Here is a 20,734-nt window from a genome sequence, read left to right on the forward strand (position 1 = left end):
AACTCAGAAATAGTACCTTGGGTTAAGAACTTTGCTTCAGGATGAGAACAGAAATCACACAGCGGCAGCGCAGCAGCAGCGGGAGGCCCCATCAGCTAAAGTGGTACCTCAGGTTAAGAACAGTTTCAGGTTAAGAACAGACCTTCAGAACAAATTAAGTTCTTAACCCGAGGTACCAATGTATTTCTCTTTCCCCCCTCCACCAGCATTGCCCTAATCCCACCTCCTTCCTCGGGTTGGTGAAGCCTCCTTTAAAGAATGTTATAGAAATTGTGGTGCCACGACTAAACTTTTTAAAATGCATAACCCACCCTTTTCACCACTGCATATCCCAGGGTGGGGTACCTGAATATCATTGCATATGAAGGCATGCTACTGATAGTAATTGTTTCTCAATGCTTCTGCAATAGATTAAAGCTGTAAGGAAATAGACACACAGAAACAAAAAAAAAGGGGCTTTCCCTATCTTCTCATGCCATAGTCAAAACAAAACAAATTCCTTCCAGTAGCACCTTAAAGACCAACTAAGTCAGTTCTTGGTATGAGCTTTCGTGTGCATGCACACTTCTTCAGATACATGTTTGAAACTGGGGGAAAGACATCCGCAAACCGGCCATGTTTGAAACTGGGGGAAAGACATCCGCAAACCGGCCAAGCGTCATACCAACTACATAACTTCTAAACACGAGCCATAAATCTGGTATTATGAGGACATCAAGAAAACAGTCAGGAAATACAGCAAATGCACTGCTTGCCCCAAATACTCAAGCATTTTGCAGCTTTAAGTATGTCTGTCTTTGAGCCTTTTTGAGAGGAGAGTGTCCCCTCTTTTTGTTTGCTTTGTACTTCTGCAAACCTTGGAGCTTCCCTGAAGATGCTGATACCTTCTGTTTCAGCAGCCCTGCTTTCACTGTAAAGCTGCCACAACAACTTAAAGCATTTTTGTTCAGGCAAGCCTGCCCAGACTCACAGATATGGGTGTTTTTTAACCTTTTTACAGTTAATTTTAATTATCTTTAAATATTGTGATCTGTTTTATTGATAATTTTAATATTGCTGCAAGCAGCTTAGAGGTTTTACAAGCATCAAGTGATATATAAATGTTGTTATCATTTCTGCTTAATAAAAGTAACAGCACCTGAATTCACTATTAGTATAGGTGACACGAGCTATCTCAGTGACAGCATAACAATAATGAACATGGTATTCTTTGGAAGAAGGAAGTTTGCTACCTAAAGGTACCAAAATTTAGCAGTGTCTTCAGCAGATTCTTTATATACAAGCTGAATTTCCATGCCAAGTGAGGCTAGAGCAGACCAAACACAGAACAGATGGCCTTCCTTTTGCCACCTTGCACCCCCAAATATTACACTGGATAAGAAACAGTCCTAAAAATGGAACTGCTCTCTTGGGATAAGAATTAATGTTAATACTGTAAGAAGGTTGCAACTGGCCAAACGATAATGTGTAAATATTAAGTTTTTAAAACTATCATCAAAGAGACTCTTGACTCTCTTGCAGGACATCCATATGAGAAATCAGGTGACTTAGCTAAACAACAAAAATACAATGTTGGAAAAACTACAGCAAATTATTATTGTGTGCACAATGTTTTCCAGTTAGTATTACAGAGTTTCAGTAAAAAGCTTCTATTCTCAAATGCTGCATATGCTATAAGGAGAATGGGGTATCTTCAACAAAAATATGAAAAGCTTTTTAACGTTTAAGGACTCCTGTTATCCCTTTTAAAGTTACTTTCATTGTTCTTTACATTCAACATTTAAATAAGCATCCTGCTAGTAATAAAGTAAGGTTCAACTGGCAACTTCAAAATATTACAATAATAGTTTTATTAGCAATAGGGTGCCTATTTCAGAAATCTTGAAATATCAAACATCCCGTTATAGATTTGCAGTATTGCAAATAGCAATAGTCTGTTGTGAAATACAGAATCTTTGTAAGCTAGCATTTGTATTAGAGTTGCCAAGTTTAATTAATCAAAATGAACAAGCTAATGAAGACTTTCCAAAGTGGGCTGGAATCCTAATTCACTTACTAGGGAGTCAGCCCATTGAACCCAGTAGGAGTTGCTTCCAAGCAAACATGCACAATATTGCACTATAAGTGCTTGGCCCCCAATTAACTGGTGCAATTTTTAAAAGCTGTTCTCACTTCCCACCCCCTCCATTTTTATTCAGAGTCTCACTTTGATGCATGTGTTGAGGTATGAACGTTTAATTATGAATTATGGAGCTAAAACCTGTTAATCCAGCTTGGGTTTCTTTAAGGGGATGAGAGTACTAATGCTTATTAGGAAGACCATATGCTATCTATCAACACAAAATGTTTCAACAGAAGATCGGAGCTGTTAGTGCTGGATTTCTGCCAAGAATGAAAGGAAACCTGACCACATCTCATTGGAAGAGGGAATTCTGAAAGGGATAAAGTAGCACAGGATTGGGAACTCTGTGGCCTCCCAGTTGTTGTTGACTTACAACTCCCATCTTCCCAGACTACTGACCATGCTAGTTGGGGCTAATGGGAGCTGGAATCCACCATCATCTGCAAGGCCACTGCTTCCGCATTCTTCGAAAACACTTCCTTTTGTTCAAACACTCCCTATGCTACATTGGAACTGAGTTTGGAAATGTTACAAGATTTAAAATGCTCATGCTGAATCACTTCTTTCTCAGCAGGCAGAGATTTACATTAGCTGCCTCCTCCAAGACAACTGAAATCATCATGAGGGAATCAGCAAGAATCTGAGCTAATGAAAGTGTTACTGGCCAAGAAATGGCAACTACATAGCCAAGCTTAGGATAAAAAGGGGGCCGTAGATAGCATCAATACTAGTGGGTGCACACACCAAAGAAACAATGACATTTCCACACACTCCAATTCCCATCAACCCCAGGAAGAACTGCCCAAAGCCAGGGATGATGGAACTTGTAGTTCAACAACATCTGGAGGGCCACAGGTTCCCTATCTGTTGTGCAGAGCCATACCAGCAAAAGCATTGCTGTTCTCATGCTTCGTACCTTCCAGAAACAACATCACCACAAAATTTAGCATGGGATGGTTTTATACATGTTGAGTTTCTCCAGTTTTTTTGCCTTGCCTTCCTCAGAAACTGGGGGAAAGCAGGCAAGATGGGCACCTGCTGCTTTAAGGATGAAATCCACTCTAGAGCAAAAAAACAGTCCAGCAAAGAAAAAAAATTATTGAACATACCACATCGGAACACTGACAACTGAGCCAGCATAGGCACTTGGTAAGTCTTTCCATCAGCTCCGTTAAATGTTCGCTTTTTTGTGTTTTCTGGCTGGAAACGTGATTTCCATAGTCCCTTAAAGTATACTGCATTTACCAGCACCAATCTGGTCAGCTCACCATCAAGAGAATCTGGAGATACGATGCTGTCTATCATACCTGAAAAGCACAAAAGGAAACCCTATGCTTTACGAGCAGAAAAAGAAGCTTATTAATCATAAAAGCTGAAAGGGAGGGGGGGGACCCAATTCAATACCAAGTTACATTAAATAAAAGCTACAAGGAGACCAAGAGAATGCACAGAAGACCCATGCTGGAGTTCAGCTGTGATTCAGTAAAGCACAAGAAAGATTGATAGAGGGTCTAGAGCTCCCAACCCCTGGAACTAGCCCTGGGTTGCTGCCAAACCTTCTTCAAATCTTCTCAATACACTTGGAGGTTTGCCTGGATCAAACCCATTGAAATCCATCTTGTACTAAAGTAGCCTTCCCCACGCTGGTGCCCTCTCATATGTGGTTGGGAGTTATGATCCAAAACATCTGGAGGGCACCAAGTTGGGGAAAGGTGTTCTAAGGGACACCCTACCCCCTTGTTCAAAGACCTTGCTGTCCTTCTGTACACATGTGTGCCAGTCTCATGATCAGCATGCATCTTGAGGCATCTTGAAGCTCCCAGGCACCAACCCCCCCAAAATTCAAGATTTCTGGCATTTATGCAGAAATCTTCCTCTAAATTCCAGGGGCAAATCAGTCCATGGGCTTTTTTGTTAGTGTTTTGGGTTTGTTTGTTTTTAAAGTAATATAAATCAGTAAGCAATTTACTAAACACTATGAGTTTACAAACAAGAAATCAATGGGCTTCAATAACGTTCAGCTTTCTCCCTGGCCCAAATACTACCCACTTTATTTGCCATTGGTGCTTTTTCTTTGAGATCTCATCATAAAAAGAACAAAGAACAATCAAAGGAGTGGATATAAAGAAAAGCACAAGGAAGGAAAGGAACTTTCCATCAATACAGGGACAGAAGAGAATTCTTTGAGGAGATTGTGTTCTTGGCAAAACAGTGAGATAAGCAAGTATCAAGGAAATTGCCACTACCTGTGTGCTCACACAGAAGATAATGTAGTCAAGAGGATGTTACAAGTTTAGTGAAAAAGATTTGATATTAATCACCATTTTGTAGTTTGATTTACACTTTATATGTTTAAAAGAACAGCCTGTACTCGCAGGCAGGGTGTACAAAATCAATCCAAATGCTTCAGATGTTTAAAACTCAGTTTTTCAAAGAATTTGGAAAGAAATGTTAAGCTGAAGAGGAAGAGACCAGTTGCAGCAGGGACTAGAGGCTCCAGAAAGGGATACTGCCAAATCCAAGACACAGCTTTTGGCACTGGGTTGGCTTGTTGGAGGGGAGGTTGCAAGCCTCTGCCTGCCTCTCCTAGGGAAAGGGGCATCCCGTTAAAAGAATACTGGAACCGGAAATGCTTTTTCCAGACACCAAGTGGGATCTAGGGCCACAGCTCTCCTCAAGGTGGCAACCCTATGGGGGCAAACCTATTTGATTTAAGTCATAGGTCCTCCCTGCCTCTGGATAGACCCCTACCATAATACTTCCAGCTGGCAGGATGGATGTTCTATGGTTACACCCAGTGTCTATGCCAAACCTCTTAACATGTGTAATCAAGAAAGTTGTGGCCTTATTTGACCCCAAACACTGTATTCTACCTGCTTTGTTCTCTAAGTCAGGGGTGCTGGGGACCAGGGACACAAAGGGATATTGCCCAATCCAAGACTCTTTTATTACTATTCTATTCCATCAGTGTGCTTTGCATTATAATCAAATCAAAGCAGAGCAGTTCCTTCTCCAAGTAGCTTACGGTCTATATGTTAGGAGTAGTGAATAAGAGTGGGAAGAGAGATAAATCTAACAACCAGAGCAGAAACAAGACAGACGGTAAAACAAGGGGGGGTGGAGAGAAAAGTTAGCTCTTGGTATCACATACCCTTGGTCTCATTTCTGACCCACTGGTTGATAGTATCAGATGCAGTGTTCTGGTCCTCGAAGTTCACACTCTTAACATTGCACTGAAAGACTTCATTGTTTCTTGAAACAAAAGGCACTTCCAGCTTCAAGCCACTTTTTGCAAAGACAGCATTTGCAATTGACACAAGATCTTTATTCTTCTTTGAGACTATGGCTTTGTTTATCTTCTTCAGTACTTTGCCAACCCCTGATTGAAAAACAAGCAAGAATCTTTAGTAAAAAAATAATAAATGCTTAAAATATCCTCTTCAAAATAAGCAGTGGTAAGCACACAAACAGGTTGAGAAGCCACCTAAAACTGTGATCTGGAGCATGTTCACTCAGAAGCAAGTTCCAATTATTCCAGTGGAATTTACTTCCAAATGCGTTTGGATTCCAGAGCCAAGCAAACCTTAGGCATTATGGAACATGCCCAACACACAGCCCCATTTTCGAAGTTCAAACAATGTACCAAGACAACAGATCAATCAAATGCACTTAACAGATGAACTGCAAGAGAGATAAAGCAGCCTTGAGAAAGGTACCCACTGTTGGTGGGCATGAATATAATCACAGAGCTACACTTGGATTGCAATATTGCCGTTTTACCCATTGTGCACCCTCAGAGCAAATTCTGAGCACTGCCACCAATTTATTTAAGCAGTTCACTGTGGGGAAATGATAGAAGTAGGCTGTGACTTGCTGCTAGCTTTCCTGTTTGCTAAACCATGTTTACTAAAGACATACTCTAGGGCCTATAGTTCCATGAGAGGAATTGCTTTGCCTACCATGAAGGTGTCATGCTGTTTGGCGTTCCAATGCAAAGTGGCTGGGGAAAAGTACTTAAACTTTTGTGTAGGGAGTTCTGTCACCAGAATGGTCTGAATATAATCAGGAAAAAAATATCAGCGGACCAAAATGCTTGCAGATGATTTAAATAGATCTATTAGGTATAAAATTCTTGGTATTCAAGATTACTCCACAAAAGAGTTCTTGTCTCCAGGGTTTGGAGAAGGACTCAGCAATATGTGATTTCCATTTCCCGAAAGAAAAAAATAAGTCATGGTGCAATAGTGTACTTGCTAGTACATTACAGTATTCTTGTTTCAGTAGGCATAGGGAAATGTTCCATTATAATTATTAATATTTTGGGGGAGGAAGGTATTGATAGAGTGAGTTATGTTTACGGTGGTACTACCATTCTGAAATGTGCTTGTAAATCATACTGGCACTTGCAAAACACCCAGGGAGCCAACAAGGTCTAGTGAGCTCCTGTCAAGGGAGGGTTACTGGCTAGGAATGCAACCCTGATGCCTGCCAGTGTCAGGAATGCAGCCTGACAAAAGCAAGATCCTGAGCAGAAAAGCAGAACTTTGGAAAGTTTGATACCACAATAGTACTGTGGATTTAATTTATCACTAAATGCATGGATATTTTAGTCAACATCTGGAGGCAGGAATGAAAAGCTGTCAGTCCCACATAAAGGGGCATTTTATTCTCCCCCTACAAGCCTGTCAATGATACTCAACTCTGTTTTCTTTGGAACCACGAGGACAGTCCTTGTTGAACTTACTGTGTTTAGCATCAATGCTTCACACTGTGCCCAAAGATGTCTTTGGGTATTAGAGATACTGCTTCACTGTCACTTATTTAATACACACTAGACCAAGATAACTGGCTAGTGTTCTCAAACACAGTATCTACTGTTCTTGCTATCAGTCCCACTTTGTATCGGTGACTAAAATAAATTCTCACCTATACCGCAATTTCCCATAAGAACACAAAGACCCCAAAGCCCACAACAACAGATCAAAACAACTGACCATTTACGCTGTATCTCATCACGGTTGTTAGCTGTTTCTTTGTCTTGCCATCGGCTCCAAGTTGAAGCATTCCAAGTACTGATGCAATTCCATGCGGGGAAACCACAACATTCTCCTTCGGCCTGCTTTTGACCAGCTGATTGAAAACTTGGATCCCAATGTCTGAGCCCAGTTCCTCAAGAGACAGAGGACTCGGTGGGAAGCAAAGGCACGCAGAAATCAAGGCAGCAAAGAGGAGAGGAAGACGCCCGTTCATGATTCCTAACCCAAAACAATCTAAAGAGAGAGGGGGAAGCAAAGTTAAGGACCGAGCAGAAGAAGCATGTCAGTTCTTTATAGCACTTATTTGCAGGTACTGTCCCCATTGGTTGAAAGTCATATGCCTTTATGTATCCCTAGCCTTTCACAAGAAAAAAAAACTTTGACTACTGTTATATGATAAAGAGTCTAGAAGGAATAAAAAACAGGATTGATGACAAGCTTAAGTCATCAGTTCAGGATCTGAAGTCAGAAAAGGTATTTAGGGTTGCATTTTAAAGCACATGAAGTGCTTTTATATCAGGAGTAACCACTACAGTGTCTTCCAATGTTAGACTTCAACTCCCAGTGTCCCTGATCATTGGTCATGGTGACTGAGACTACCCACGCTGGCTACAACTGTCTTATTGGTTATACATGTGATTTTGCACTATGTACAGGAAATACTCCAGTCACTCTATAGTGACTGAAAATCATGCTCAGACTGCTAACCTAGACATGTATATTATATTAAATCAAATCCTAACTATGGTTTATAAACTTGTTGTAAAGGTAACGGTAAAGGACCCCTGACAGTTAAGTCCAGTTGCGGATGACTCTGGGGTTGTGGCACTCATCTCGCTTTACTGGCCAAGGGCCGACGTTTGTCCGCAGACAGTTTTTCTGGGTCATGTGGCCAGCGTGACTAAGCCGCTTCTGGCGAAACCAGAGCAGTGCACAGAAACGCCATTTACCTTCCCGCCGGAGCGGTACCTATTTATCTACTTGCACTTTGACGTGCTTTCGAACTGCTAGGTTGGAAGGAGCAGGGACCGAGCAACAGGAACTCACCGTGGAGCTCAACCCATCATGGGGATTCGAACCACCGACCTTCTGATCGGCAAGCCCTAGGCTCAGTAGCCCAAATATCAGAATCTTACTCTTATTTGGCTCTATAAAGAGTTGGTAGGCTACTGGGCTTTATACCCTGCTGATTTGATTGCATTAGAAACTTAAGTATTACCATTACCAAAAATTAAAAAATATTCCTTCTACATTCTGGGCTTGTGGCAGACGTGATTGTATTCTTGAATCCACCATGCTCCTCTCCTAAGCTTTTCTTAGGAGTTGGTTCTATGTCCTGTAAGCAAGAGATAGAGATGTGCCCTGGTCAGCTATAAAAGTCCATTATCTTCCACTCAATGCTTTCTTCTTGCTACTACTTGAGCATAGAGAAGGTTTCTGTTCTCTTCGTAAAATCTCCCTAATCCCACCCCCTTCCCTCTTGAAATGCTTGAAAAAAAATGTGAGTTCCAATGAGTTAACTGCCTTGGATTCAAGAGAAAATGACCCCGTGATCAGTGCAGTCTACGCCAGTGTTTCCCAACCTTGTGCCTCCAGCTGTTTTTGAACTACAACTCCCATCATCCCTGACTAGCAAGACCAGTGGCAAGGGATGATGGGAATTGTAGTCCAAAAACAGCTGGAGGCACAAGGTTGGGAAACACTGCTACGCATCCAGACTCCTACCTCTCCATATATGAAATGAAGCACAGATAGCCTTCAAAATTTGCACTCATCCAAATTTTGCAATGCAATTCCCCAACCAGTGTTTACAAAAATGCATAATGTATGGCAAAGTGTGCATCAAAAAGAAAATATTAATGAAAAAACCATAGAAAAATCAATTGAACTAAGGAAAACTGCTTGCAAAAATATGTATACCAATCAAGCCTGCATTTCAAAATGTGTTTATTCGGAGAAATTTGCACAAAACTGATGAATAATTTCCATGATGATTTTTTTATATGTAAAAAAGCAAATTGTTGCACATTGTAGAGAAGTGGACTGAAGACTGGAAAATTAGACAGTGAGAGAACCAGAAGTGATATAACCTTCCATCCCTACTCTGTAAACTATAAAAAGCTGCCTTCTTCATTGAATATGCCAGAATATCCTAGACATGAAGTTGAGCGGCTCTTCTAGGATAATATGCAGCAACAGAAGAAGAAAGAACTGGGAGTGAGTAAGAATGAATGGATTTTTTAAAACCCAAAACAAACCCCAATTATTGGTAACAGGTTTAACACTGCTCAGATTTTCCGAAAGTAGTGGCTGAACTTGTGGCTTCACTGGCACAGTGTCATCAAAACAGACTATTTGCTGACAAGCTAGCAAGTCCCAGGTGTCCTTCACACCTAGCTGCAGTTGTGTGGGAGCTGCTTTTCTGTATTGCGATATCATGCTGACTACATGGGAAAATACCAAGCTGTCCCTACCACATGGTTGCGTCATTCACACACAACATTCCGCTATGTGAGATCACATCACAGAAAAACAAATGAGTGTATGCATGTGTGTGTGTGTGTTGTGAGAGAACCTCAAAATTCAAGTAAAAATTATCTCTCTGAACCATATGAAAATGCTTCTACACGTCAGAAGTTGCTGCTGCCACAGAATGCAATAAATCATGCCTGGAACTAGATTCTTCTTTCCTATTTTAATTTTAGGCACACTGCATTCTTCTGCAACAAGAGTGGAGAACCTGTGGCTCTCAAGATGCTGTTGGTTTCTTAGGTCCCACCAGTCCCTGCTAGCATGACCTGACGGGAGTTTAAGTTAAACAGCATCTGGAAGGCCATAGGGTGATCTCCTGTGAACTACAACGTTAATATTTCATAAATATTTTATTAAAAATTTTCTTAATACAATAGAGAAAACAAACAAATATAACATATAATTTTTCAATATCCACATTTTCACTTCTTTGGACTTCCTCGCATCTCTTGTTCCTGCGTTCCAAATTTTCAAACTTTACCCAGCAATTTATCACCCTGTTTCCAATCTTATATTATAATTTTCTAATATTGTATCCCTAATTTGAGATAATTTAACCCAAACCTTACAAGCTTAATTTTATCATAAATATTAATATTATTAATATTAAGATGAGATTTGAAACTGCCATCCACATGGAAAAGCCATTGGGAAAGGTGGGGTAGTGTTCTCTTCTCAGGAGCCAAATAAATTGTAGCAATCAATGAAAATATTCACCTGCACATCTGGTCACTAGAAGCAGAACAAAGAGCAAAAAAAGCAACATTTATCTTATCATGAAAGGAGTACCAAACACATTCAATATGACTGTAGTGTGCCCATTATAAAGAAAGCTAGTCTTATATTAGCCTTCCTGGAACAGACTTTATTGGCTAGATTAGATTCATGTGAAATTATCGAGGGCACATATTTCCAGAAATAAAGAGAAATGAACCATTCATAAGCTTTCAGCAGAGGGCTTAAGTAAGAGGCATGGATCCTATGCTGCTCCTCCATTCTAGGAGGCGGGTGATTTCTTCCAATTTCTCTTCCCTCTTCAGCTATCTATATCCCATACTGTTTCTAAAGTTCCCCCAAACTCCAGGATTAAGTCTGGCCATTGTCCATGGAGGCTGGAATTCAGCAACACCTGGCGAGCCAAATATTCCACACACCTGCTCTAAATGTTGTGGACTACAACCTGACAATGTTCATCTGACCGACCTCCTTTTGCTTGTTCTTTTCTCCCTTTTATCCTTATTTCTATTTTTAATTCTTGTATAGCTGTGGCCTGTTGGCTTTGCTAATAAAGTTTTGATTTGATTTGAAACCTGACAATTGGCCATGCTAGCTGAAGCTGATGGAAGTTATAATAAAAAACCAAACAAACTGGCTATCCCTACTCTAAAGAGCTGCTGTCATTCCAAGGTATTTCACAGCCCTGCTACCAGAGGTACTTTTAAATGGAATTACATGATATTACATACAACACATTCCACATGCACTACCATATGCTTTATCACCAAACAACAGCTCGTCTATTGAAATAATCTGGTGTCATCTACAAGCCTGAGTACTTCACTGATCCACAGTCAAGATGGCAAACAAATTAAATTGCAACATTGCCAATACAGACCATTTAGGGAACTCCCATGATAACCTTCCTCTCTTTTTTTATTAAAGAGTTAAAGCAGGCATCCCCAAACTCGGCCCTCCAGATGTTTTGGAACTACAACTCCCATCATCTCTAGCTAACAGGACCAGTGGTCAGGGATGATGGGAATTGTAGTCCCAAAACATCTGGAGGGCCGAGTTTGGGGATGCCTGAGTTAAAGCTACCTTTTTACCCTCAAGTTTCCTCAAAATAGTTACAAATTGAAAAGAGGAAATGTGGCCTTTCCTCTAACCCCATGAAACAGAGTTAGCACCATGTTTGCGCTCTCGCTCGCTCGCTCTCCTACCAACACTGGAAGATATAACACCAGAATAATCCCAGACAGGAGAGATAGTGTCTGTGTAATTGAAGCAATATGCCTGAGAAACGGAAAGGAGAAACCACGGGTGGCCAACCATTCCCATAATAAATAATTGCAAGACTAAAAAATGATAGTGATAATATCCATTTTAGAGCTTTGTTGGGGCTAAAAAATAATGCACGCCACAAAGATTTCAGACTTTACCCCTGAGAATTAAACATGAATACAAGTGTCACATGACTATGTCAGTGCTGCTAAGACAATTTTGCAACAAGAAAAAAGGTAAGTCTGCTCTCACTGCCTACAGAAAATTAAAAAAGCAGAAATACAATCTTCTTCTCTTGAAAGATAAAAGTTTCAGACTTAAGCACTAGACTTCATAAGCAAAATTTGTGGCATCAGCTGTGGGGCACAATCCTGCCACGAGGTGTAGTTAAACTGTAGACCAAGAACCCAGGAAAGAATTTCAGTGAGAATGCTAGGAAGAATTTGGAAATCTCACATTAAGCAGCTTTCCATAAGAGGGAGTCAAAGTCATGCTTGATGGCAAATGTAAAGGTTCCATCAGCTATAAATTAAGGAAGGAGGAAAGTTTCTGAAGGCCAGTGCAAACACCTTTCATAAAAACAGAGGAAGAGCTAATCCCAGAAAGGCCAATTGCACCCTCACCCAGAATTCCCCTAACCAGTAACAAGAGGAAGCAGAGGAGAACACTTTCCTCCACACTGTTCAGGTTGGAGCTGCACATATAGCTTCTCTGCCTCTATAGTGCTACATGGTTTATGGTTGGAGCTGCCAAAATACGTGAGGAGGGGATATATAATCCTTCCCTGTGTTATAATGCTCAGGCTTGCACCGTATTCCCAGAACCAGCACTTCCTTACCTACAATGATTAATTTAGGGGAGAAAGGCAGCTTCAAAATAGTTGCATACAGAATGCTGAACTGGTCAACAGTTAAACCAAATGCAACAACACCTCCTTCTGTTCCTCCAAAGTATCTCCAATTCAGCAATACCACACACATGCTAGATTCATCCTCCTCCTCGGTGTCAGATCAAAACTTCAATGGTCTACTTGTAGCATATTGCAATTCTTGTATAATGCCTAGTCAAGGGGTAGCAGACATGTTGCCCTCTAGATGTGGTGGGCTCCCTCAGCTCCAGCCAGAATGCCCAGGGATCAGGGATGATGGGAGTTGCAGTCCAAAGTATCTGGAGGGCTCCACATTGGCTAACCTATCAAGTTATTACAAACATCATAGAAAGTCTTCATCTGACCATTTGTCCTCCTGCAGCATCTGTTAACCTGCAAAGCACCAAAATTTTTGTACAAGCTGCCCTGCGGCTCCTTGACTCAGAAAGTTATTTGGGCACAGGAGAATCTACTCTGAGACACATTGAGAAGTGAGGAAGACGAACTGATAACTAATAAGAGCCTATCCCAAAATAGCTCAAGAACAAAATGGAAAAGTAGTCACAGCAGCCACACAGTGGCAGGAGCCATTGTGGCTACGAGATCAAGCACTAGTGGTGAAAACTGCTCTGCTGGTGGATGCAACTCTGTTCAATAAACATTATTATAGTGGATTTAATTTCAGATATATAGACTTTGCTTGACTAGAAATTCAAATCTAAAGCTTCAGCTAGATGAGTGGTTACTGAAAATTTCACAACAAAGTAGAGACACAATGCACACCACATTTTTAGTACTCTCTCATTATTGTAATTGAAAAAAGTTGTACTAAAAATATACATAGCTCTTCCTGTAGTTTCTGAACTGTCCCTTTCATTACTACTTCCCCAAAACATCTTTTTTACTAGAGCCTTTTAGTTTTATATGCCTGTTTTGCACCACAAAACTTATTCATGACTCATTATTTTTCCCAGAAATCCATTAGACAAAATGTTTCTTAACTGTTGTTCTAATTATTCATGTATCATATATTGTTTTTAAGGTTCTTTTTTTAAACAAAAATGTTTTAAACTTTGAGGGTTTTGCCCAGAAAATCTGACTAGGAATATAAATTAAATGCAGCTACTTGGTAGTCAAATTTTCAGATTCCTATTCTACCCCCCCAACTCCCACCCACACACTGTATTAAAGTTACTGGATAGGTGAAATTCAGGATTATTTTAGAAAAAGGTGAAAAACCTCAAGCCTGCAAAAAGCTAGAAGGAAAAAAATATTATTGATATTTTATTTTAACTGAAACAGAAATTCAAGCAATAACTGCACAATTTACAAAAATACATGAAATTATAAATTAATTTTAAATAGCAATAATTACTATGATAATCCATAATAATGTCAGCAAATAAAAAATAAAGAGAAAAAGAAGAAAATGAGCCATTATAAATTAGTGAATATCATATAATTGAAAGAAGGGAGCTATTAAAGAACCCACTTTATTTATATATCTATTAATAATAATAATAATAATAATAATAAATTTTTATTTATACCCCGCTCTCCCCGGCCAGGGCCAGGCTCAGAGCAGCTAACACCATTTATTGTATAAATTACAATAAAACGTAATGGGGGAAAAACAGTTAATTAAAATACGGCTTAAAATACAGCTTAAAATGCAGCCTCATTTTAGTAGTAGCCCATAAATCAAGACCATAAAAGGAGGAAACATCGGATATTCACCCGAGCCAGCTATCCATGCTGGTCCTACATGGGCCAGCAAAAAAGCCAAGGGAAAATTTATATACCAAATCCTATATAAGGGGTCAGAGTTAGTCTAAGCCAAAGGCCAGGCGGAACAGCTCTGTCTTGCAGGCCCTGCGGAAAGATGTCAAATCCCGCATGGTCCTTCATAAAAGAGAATCATATTCACATATTCTCACAAAATTGCAAAAGGATTTTAACTAATCCTATGCCCCTTCTGTTTGCTGTCCCAAAGTTCTTTAAATATTCTTGCTCAAATATATTTATTTTATTTTCCCCTTGTTCAATGCAAAGCATCTAGATGTTTTTTCTTAAAGTTGCCCTTCACAATATTGTTTATATTTGATGCTACTTCAGACCAACAATTTTTAGCCTCGGGGCAGAATGAGACTCATACCATTTACCCTTAACTTTTTGGGAGTAGTAGGAATGTTAGAAGGAGGCTGGAATGAAGTTATGTGGCTTTAGCAGAAATATTATAAAGGATTAAGTAAAAATAGATTGTTAATGGATGAAAGGAGGAAAGGTAAAGTTACATTATATTAAGATAAATTATAGGATAAAAATTGGGAAAGATGGAAAGGATTTGCTGAAATAGCTAACCGAACTAGAATACAAAAAAGCAGTGGCGTAGCGTGGGTTGTCTTGCAAGGCAAGTAATTTGCGCCCCCTAACCCGTGGTCTTGCACCCCCTAACCCGTGGATTTGCGCCCCCTAACCCTACCCCCCAGATGTTGTGCCCGGTGCGGCCGGGCCCCCCTGCACCCCCCACGCTACGCCACTGCTAAAAAGGGAGGTGCGAGGAGGTCAAGGAAACAAGTAAATGAAAGATAAGTTATGGGAAGGTTCGTTGTGTTTTTTAATTGTTTCTATTTTTCTGTTTTTTATTTTTAAAAAAAATCCTATTCGCTTCTTTCTTTATTGTGATGTGTTATTAAGTTTTTGTTTAACTTGGAATTATCTCTTTTTCTTTTTGTAACATTTGAAACTTTAATAAATATTATTTTTAAAAAAACTTTTTGGGGAGTAGTAGTAGTCTAGATGCAAAACCATTCAAATTCTAAACAAAATATATTTTGCATGCAAATAACTATTTCAAGAGCTTTCATTCTATTGAAATTATTCTTATTCTATTTGCAATAAAAGACTAAGTGACAAAAATATTTTGACATTTAAGACATTAACACAGATTTCAGTCTTTGCTCTACATGTATTGACAAATTATACATCAGGATACAGTATTGTTATTTTATCTAAACAACAATAGATACTCAAAACAGAGAACAAAGTAGATGCACTCCTTTAGCTAGCTTAGACAGCAGAGGGCGCTCTTATATGCAGATGAATTCACTAAACATTCAGAGCATGAACCTTTCTAAATACATAAATGTATTTTTCCTCCTTGATGGAGGACACGAAATAAGTAATATTTGTCTCCAACTAAAGTGAGTTTATTCAAAATATGTTTGGAGCCCTCATTTATTATGTATAACTAAGCTGTCAAAACCGACAGTTCTACTGTCAACTTAAAGATACAAGGTTGGGAAGGCTATGTGAAAACAAAACAATTTTTTTTTTAATCTCTTCCGCCAGTGTATGCAAACCTTGACAGTAAGAAGGTGTAATTACTCAGTAAAGTACATTAGCAGTCATCAGAAGAAAGCTAAGGAATCTGTATTGAAGAGGCTTATGATTTAGCACCAGCCATCACCATGTCTACTACTACTATAGAAAAATAAGCTTTGAAGAAACACTTCTCCTTTGAAGTTGCACATTCCATTATTCCACCATTTGGAAATATAAAAATCTGCATTAATGCTGCTGCCATTAGTGGGAGTCTTACCTACTAATTTATATATTAAAAATATAGCTATGATCCATAAAATGCTCAATAATTACTCATCATTGAAGGACGCAGTCAGGATGTCTAGAACACATGTGAAAGCTTGTTTAAGTATCTCTCTAGATAGGCCAAATGGTGTTATGACACCCTTCTTCAACCTGGTGCCCCTGCAGATGTTTTAATCAGAGGTAGCCAATACGGTACCCTCCAGATGTTTTGGAGTCAATTCACATATAGTCCAGCCACTACAAACATTGGTTGAGGAAGACTGATGTATGAGGGAGACCACCCTTGTCCATGTCCAAAATGTTGGCTCCCAATTGAAAAACCAAAATTCCACTGGTAAGAATAAAGTTATTTGAAACACCAATCTAGAATGTTTCCTTCAGCACACTCATTTGACATACTGGTGATCCTATCAAATGTTATGTAAAGAGAACTACAGCCTTACAGTTGTGTTCTTGAGAAACATGCAGTGATGACAATATTTTGATGCATTGCGAAATATGTGTTGGTTACTAACTGCTACTAGGTCGAAAACAACCTTTAATTTCTTCAAATGTGTTCCTTCACCATGATGTTTTCTTTTATTGTCCCTTATCTTGTAAAATACAGTGTTTTACAAAGCAACAATACACTAAAAGGATTGATGATGCAGAATTAACTGTTCCTAAAACACCCATATAAATTTATGTGATGCCATATTGTTTATCTGCTCACTACCTGTGAAAAGGCACTGAATGTTATCAAAGATGCAACGAACATAAACATCCCTGTTCAGAAAAAAGCAGCAAGCTATTAAAAGCATGCCAAAACTTAAGAATTAGAACACAACTGCTTACAACAATAAATTGTCGTGTAAATAAAGAGCTAATCCAGCCCATATCTTCAAGAGAAGATCCAGTGAAGTTATTATTATTATTTTAAGTAGGAAAATTTTAAGTAGGATACATTTTTAATCCTGAAAGTACACCACCGTTCCAATTTGCACAGGTCCCATCTCAAATTATTTTGGTTTCCAAAATGTTCACACAGACCTGTGAGGTTAGCAAGTAAATGCAAGACAAATTGTCAGCTATAGTTATACTTGGAACAAAATGCAAGAACTGTGTTAAAACAGCTTCTACTGAAATTCAGTGAATAAGGAAGCTCAAACCTCTCTCAGGGCCAAAATATGCACACCCCCAGAAAACTATCTATAAACCAATACTACTGTTTATTTTGTGCCTATTATTTATTCCATTGCGAGTCTTGGATGCGCTCTTAATTGTTCAGGTGGACTCTAAAACTGTTTTGGAGAAAGAAATGTTGCCTTTCTAGAGCATGTACTTTGTGGCTGACCTAATTCTTCACTTCAAGCAGTTACTCAAAGGATGTTGTCGGCAATTGCTCGTTAGAGAGCCAAACGCCTTGCCAAGCTTTAACTAGAAAAGACATTCCACTTCCATGAATGAGTGGACAAAAGGTTCATCCCATTTCCGACTAACTGTTTAGGTTCCCACCACCAGAAAAGCCCTTCCTTTCAATTCAGGTAGGATGGCTCAAGAAGATGATGACAAAAATACAGTTCCAGCCTTTATTAAAGAATGTTACACCCAACCAACAATGACATGTTAGTTACACTTTGCCTCCATGGCTGGAGGTTAGTAATGATTCTGCATATCACTTGTTGGAAACCATAGGAGGGGAGAGTGCTTTGGGGCTCAGATCCTGTGGGCGAGTTTCCCATAAGCATTTGGCTGACCACACTGTGAGAAGAGGATGCTGGACTAGATGGGTCATTGGCCTGATCCAGCAGCTTCTTATGATGTTCTTAGGGCATGTGTAATGCTCCTGCCCACCTAGCAGTTCGAAAGCACTCTTGAGTGCAAGTAGATAAATAGGTACCGCTTTATAGCGGGAAGGTAAACGGCGTTTCCGTGTGCTGCGCTGGTGCTGGCTCGCCAGCTGCAGCTTCGTCACGCTGGCCACGTGACCCGGAAGTGTCTCCGGACAGCGCTGGCCCCCGGCCTCTTAAGTGAGATGGGCGCACAACCCTAGAGTCGGACACGACTGGCCCGTATGGGCAGGGGTACCTTTACCTTTAATGCTGCTGTGCCCTCAAAATGTAGTTTTAGAGCATTACATGCTAGATGACCTACAGTTCTTAGTTGCAGTGCAGTTAACTATTCTGATACTATACCCTATTCTCATAATCTACTGCTTGACTAATATCTTCCAGCAAGCTCTTTAAAAACCAATACAGTCAAGTGGACTACACTGTACTTTAGACTTCAGATACCTGTACAACAGCCATGTCCTCTGTCCTATTATAAATCTATTTGGGGGTAAAAGCAAGTCCTGAACACATGGGTCTTGGATAGAAACTGCCAATTTTGAAAAACGTATCTTTCTAACAAATAATGTGTTCCTCCCATCTTCTTTTTTTTTAAGTGTCCACACAAGTTATTACTGGGCATGTCGAGCATCTTTGCACATAGGAGGGCTAGAAATGAGGCAAAATTGCCCTTTTGATTCTGTGGAGACATTCAACACCAAATGGAAATTCTTATACAAATAAATATTCTTTGGCTTCAAGCTCAAGATTCCACTTCCAAAAATAAAAGTATGCAAGAGCATCAAAAGCTGTCTGTCTGCTATGTGAATAGCTTGTAAGCTATTTATAATTTGCTTTGGTACAAAAAGACACTACAGAGATTTAGGCAGAATCCACACACACACACACAGACCAGTATTTCACAGAATATATTTTGAATTGGGCTCTTACCAACTGAGGCCATGAGATGCACTGTACTGTCTAATTTTAAACAAATTCTTGTCTAGTTTTAAGCAAATTAAGTTTCACAGTTATTTCACAAGCGTCCCCATAGTTCAAGAAAAACGTCTCTTTCAAACCCAGACACACACAGAGAGTGGGAGAAAACAAAAGATAACATCTCTTTAATGTTCTCATTTTCCATTTCAATTCAGGGATATGCTCTACGCTAAATATTTCTTAGATATTCCCTATACAAGCGTAACTTCATTAAATTCAGTTGTGCTGTTACCACTTTTACACTCACCAGCAAGAGAAGAAAAGCTAGAGGTCCTTCAAAAGCCTCCCTGTGGTGACCATTACCTTACAGAGGCAGACAAGGACATCTGTCTGTGTTGCAGATCGTTTCTACCCTATGGGCACCATATCCAGCCCCAGACTAAGATGTAAGGACTAAGACGCCCACTTTTTATTATAGTCACCTGTTCTCTTTATGGCACTCCTTTGATGCCCTATACCACATTTGTAAATTACCATTCAACCATAGCACATAAAAATCTCATCCCGCCCCAGGATAAGAATGAGCTCTTTTGAACAGCCTAGGAAAAAAAAAAGCTCCTGCTACAAGTATTGGCGGGAATGTGAGCTAATGAAGTTTTCGTAGGGACTAGTAACTTGACCGGACATGTTCCCAAGGGTGGCCTGACCGCACAAAATTCGGGGTAAAGGGTAAGCAGAAAAGTACCCGAAGGGGGAATCTCAGATACACTCATTCCTTCTTCTGGAGATGGAAATCGGAGAACTAAATTGGGAAGCTCCCCCCAAAAAACACCCCCCCCCGATATACCGCATAGTTGAGGGCTTTGGGAATTTACAAGTATTCATTTACTACGCACATGACAGATTTGGAGGAAGCAGAGGGGCAAAAAGAGCCCTTGTGGATTCAGCTCAATAAATGGCACAGGGGGGCTTTTGCAAACCCAGCAGTTACTTATTTCTGGCTGCCCAGCCGCCGCCCCCCGTCCCACAAACTCAACCCCTCGTTAGAATTCAATCCGAAAAAGAGGAACCTTAATGGAAATGTTCATATATATGTGTGTGTGTGTGTGTGTCTCCCTGAACTGCCATAGGGTAATAAAGAGTTAGTCATGAAGTTGATAAGCAGCCGAGAAAGAAAGGGAAAGTACACAGGCCGGGGGGGGGGGGGAGCAGGATGAGAGGGGTCGCCAAAATAAACGCTCCTTTTTGGAAGCTGGGGCTGGGGAGGGGGGCAAAGAAATCCCATTAAAAGGGAAGGGAAAGGGCGGGCCAGGCGGAGACCTCAGGGAGGAAAGCGCGACCCCCAGGGCGAAGTCACCCCCCCCCAGGAGCTCTCACCTCTCGCGCCCTCGCTGGAGAAGCGCCTCTCCGGGGGAATAAGAGCGGCGGCGGCGGCGGCGGCTGAGCTTCCTCTCTGCTGCTCCTCCCGCTCAGCTCAGCGACTAAGCCGAGCGGCCGCCCCGAATCCTGCATATATCCCGCCCGCCGGCGAGAGAGCGCAGAAGCGGCCGGGCGGCGCCCCCTCGGCTTTCCCCCTCCCACTGGGCCCGCCGCCGCCGCCGCCGCCGCTTGTCTCCTCAGCAGCGGCCGCCTCCTCCGCCTCGCCCAGCTCCCGCCCTTCCTCGAAAGACCACGCCGCCAGGAGGCCTCGCCTCCCGGCCTGAGGCGCCACCTCCCTCCCTCAAGTCCAGAAGCGCCTCTCCTGCCAAGAGCGTCCAAGGCGCTCGGGGGAGCACCGAGGAGAACAACGAGGGGACTCGATGTGTAAACACGGGTTTGG

At 40.7% G+C, this 20,734-nt stretch overlaps 1 protein-coding gene across 1 annotated transcript in view; it reads right to left on the bottom strand.

The window, feature by feature from the left end:
- SERPINE2 (serpin family E member 2) overlaps positions 1-20,505 on the bottom strand; it is a 29,422-nt gene extending 8,917 nt beyond the window's left edge. Inside the window, exons 1-4 of the mRNA XM_081861620.1 lie at positions 20,293-20,505; positions 7,117-7,392; positions 5,274-5,501; positions 3,232-3,429 (exon numbers count right to left, since the gene is read on the bottom strand). Of these exons, the coding sequence (XP_081717746.1) occupies positions 3,232-3,429; positions 5,274-5,501; positions 7,117-7,372 (682 nt within the window). The 5' untranslated portion in view covers positions 7,373-7,392; positions 20,293-20,505. The remainder of the gene's footprint in view (positions 1-3,231; positions 3,430-5,273; positions 5,502-7,116; positions 7,393-20,292) is intronic.
- Positions 20,506-20,734: the final 229 nt, after the last annotated feature.

The sequence above is a fragment of the Podarcis erhardii genome (assembly GCF_964252035.2).
Source record: "Podarcis erhardii genome assembly, chromosome: 5".
Lineage (NCBI taxonomy): Eukaryota > Metazoa > Chordata > Lepidosauria > Squamata > Lacertidae > Podarcis > Podarcis erhardii.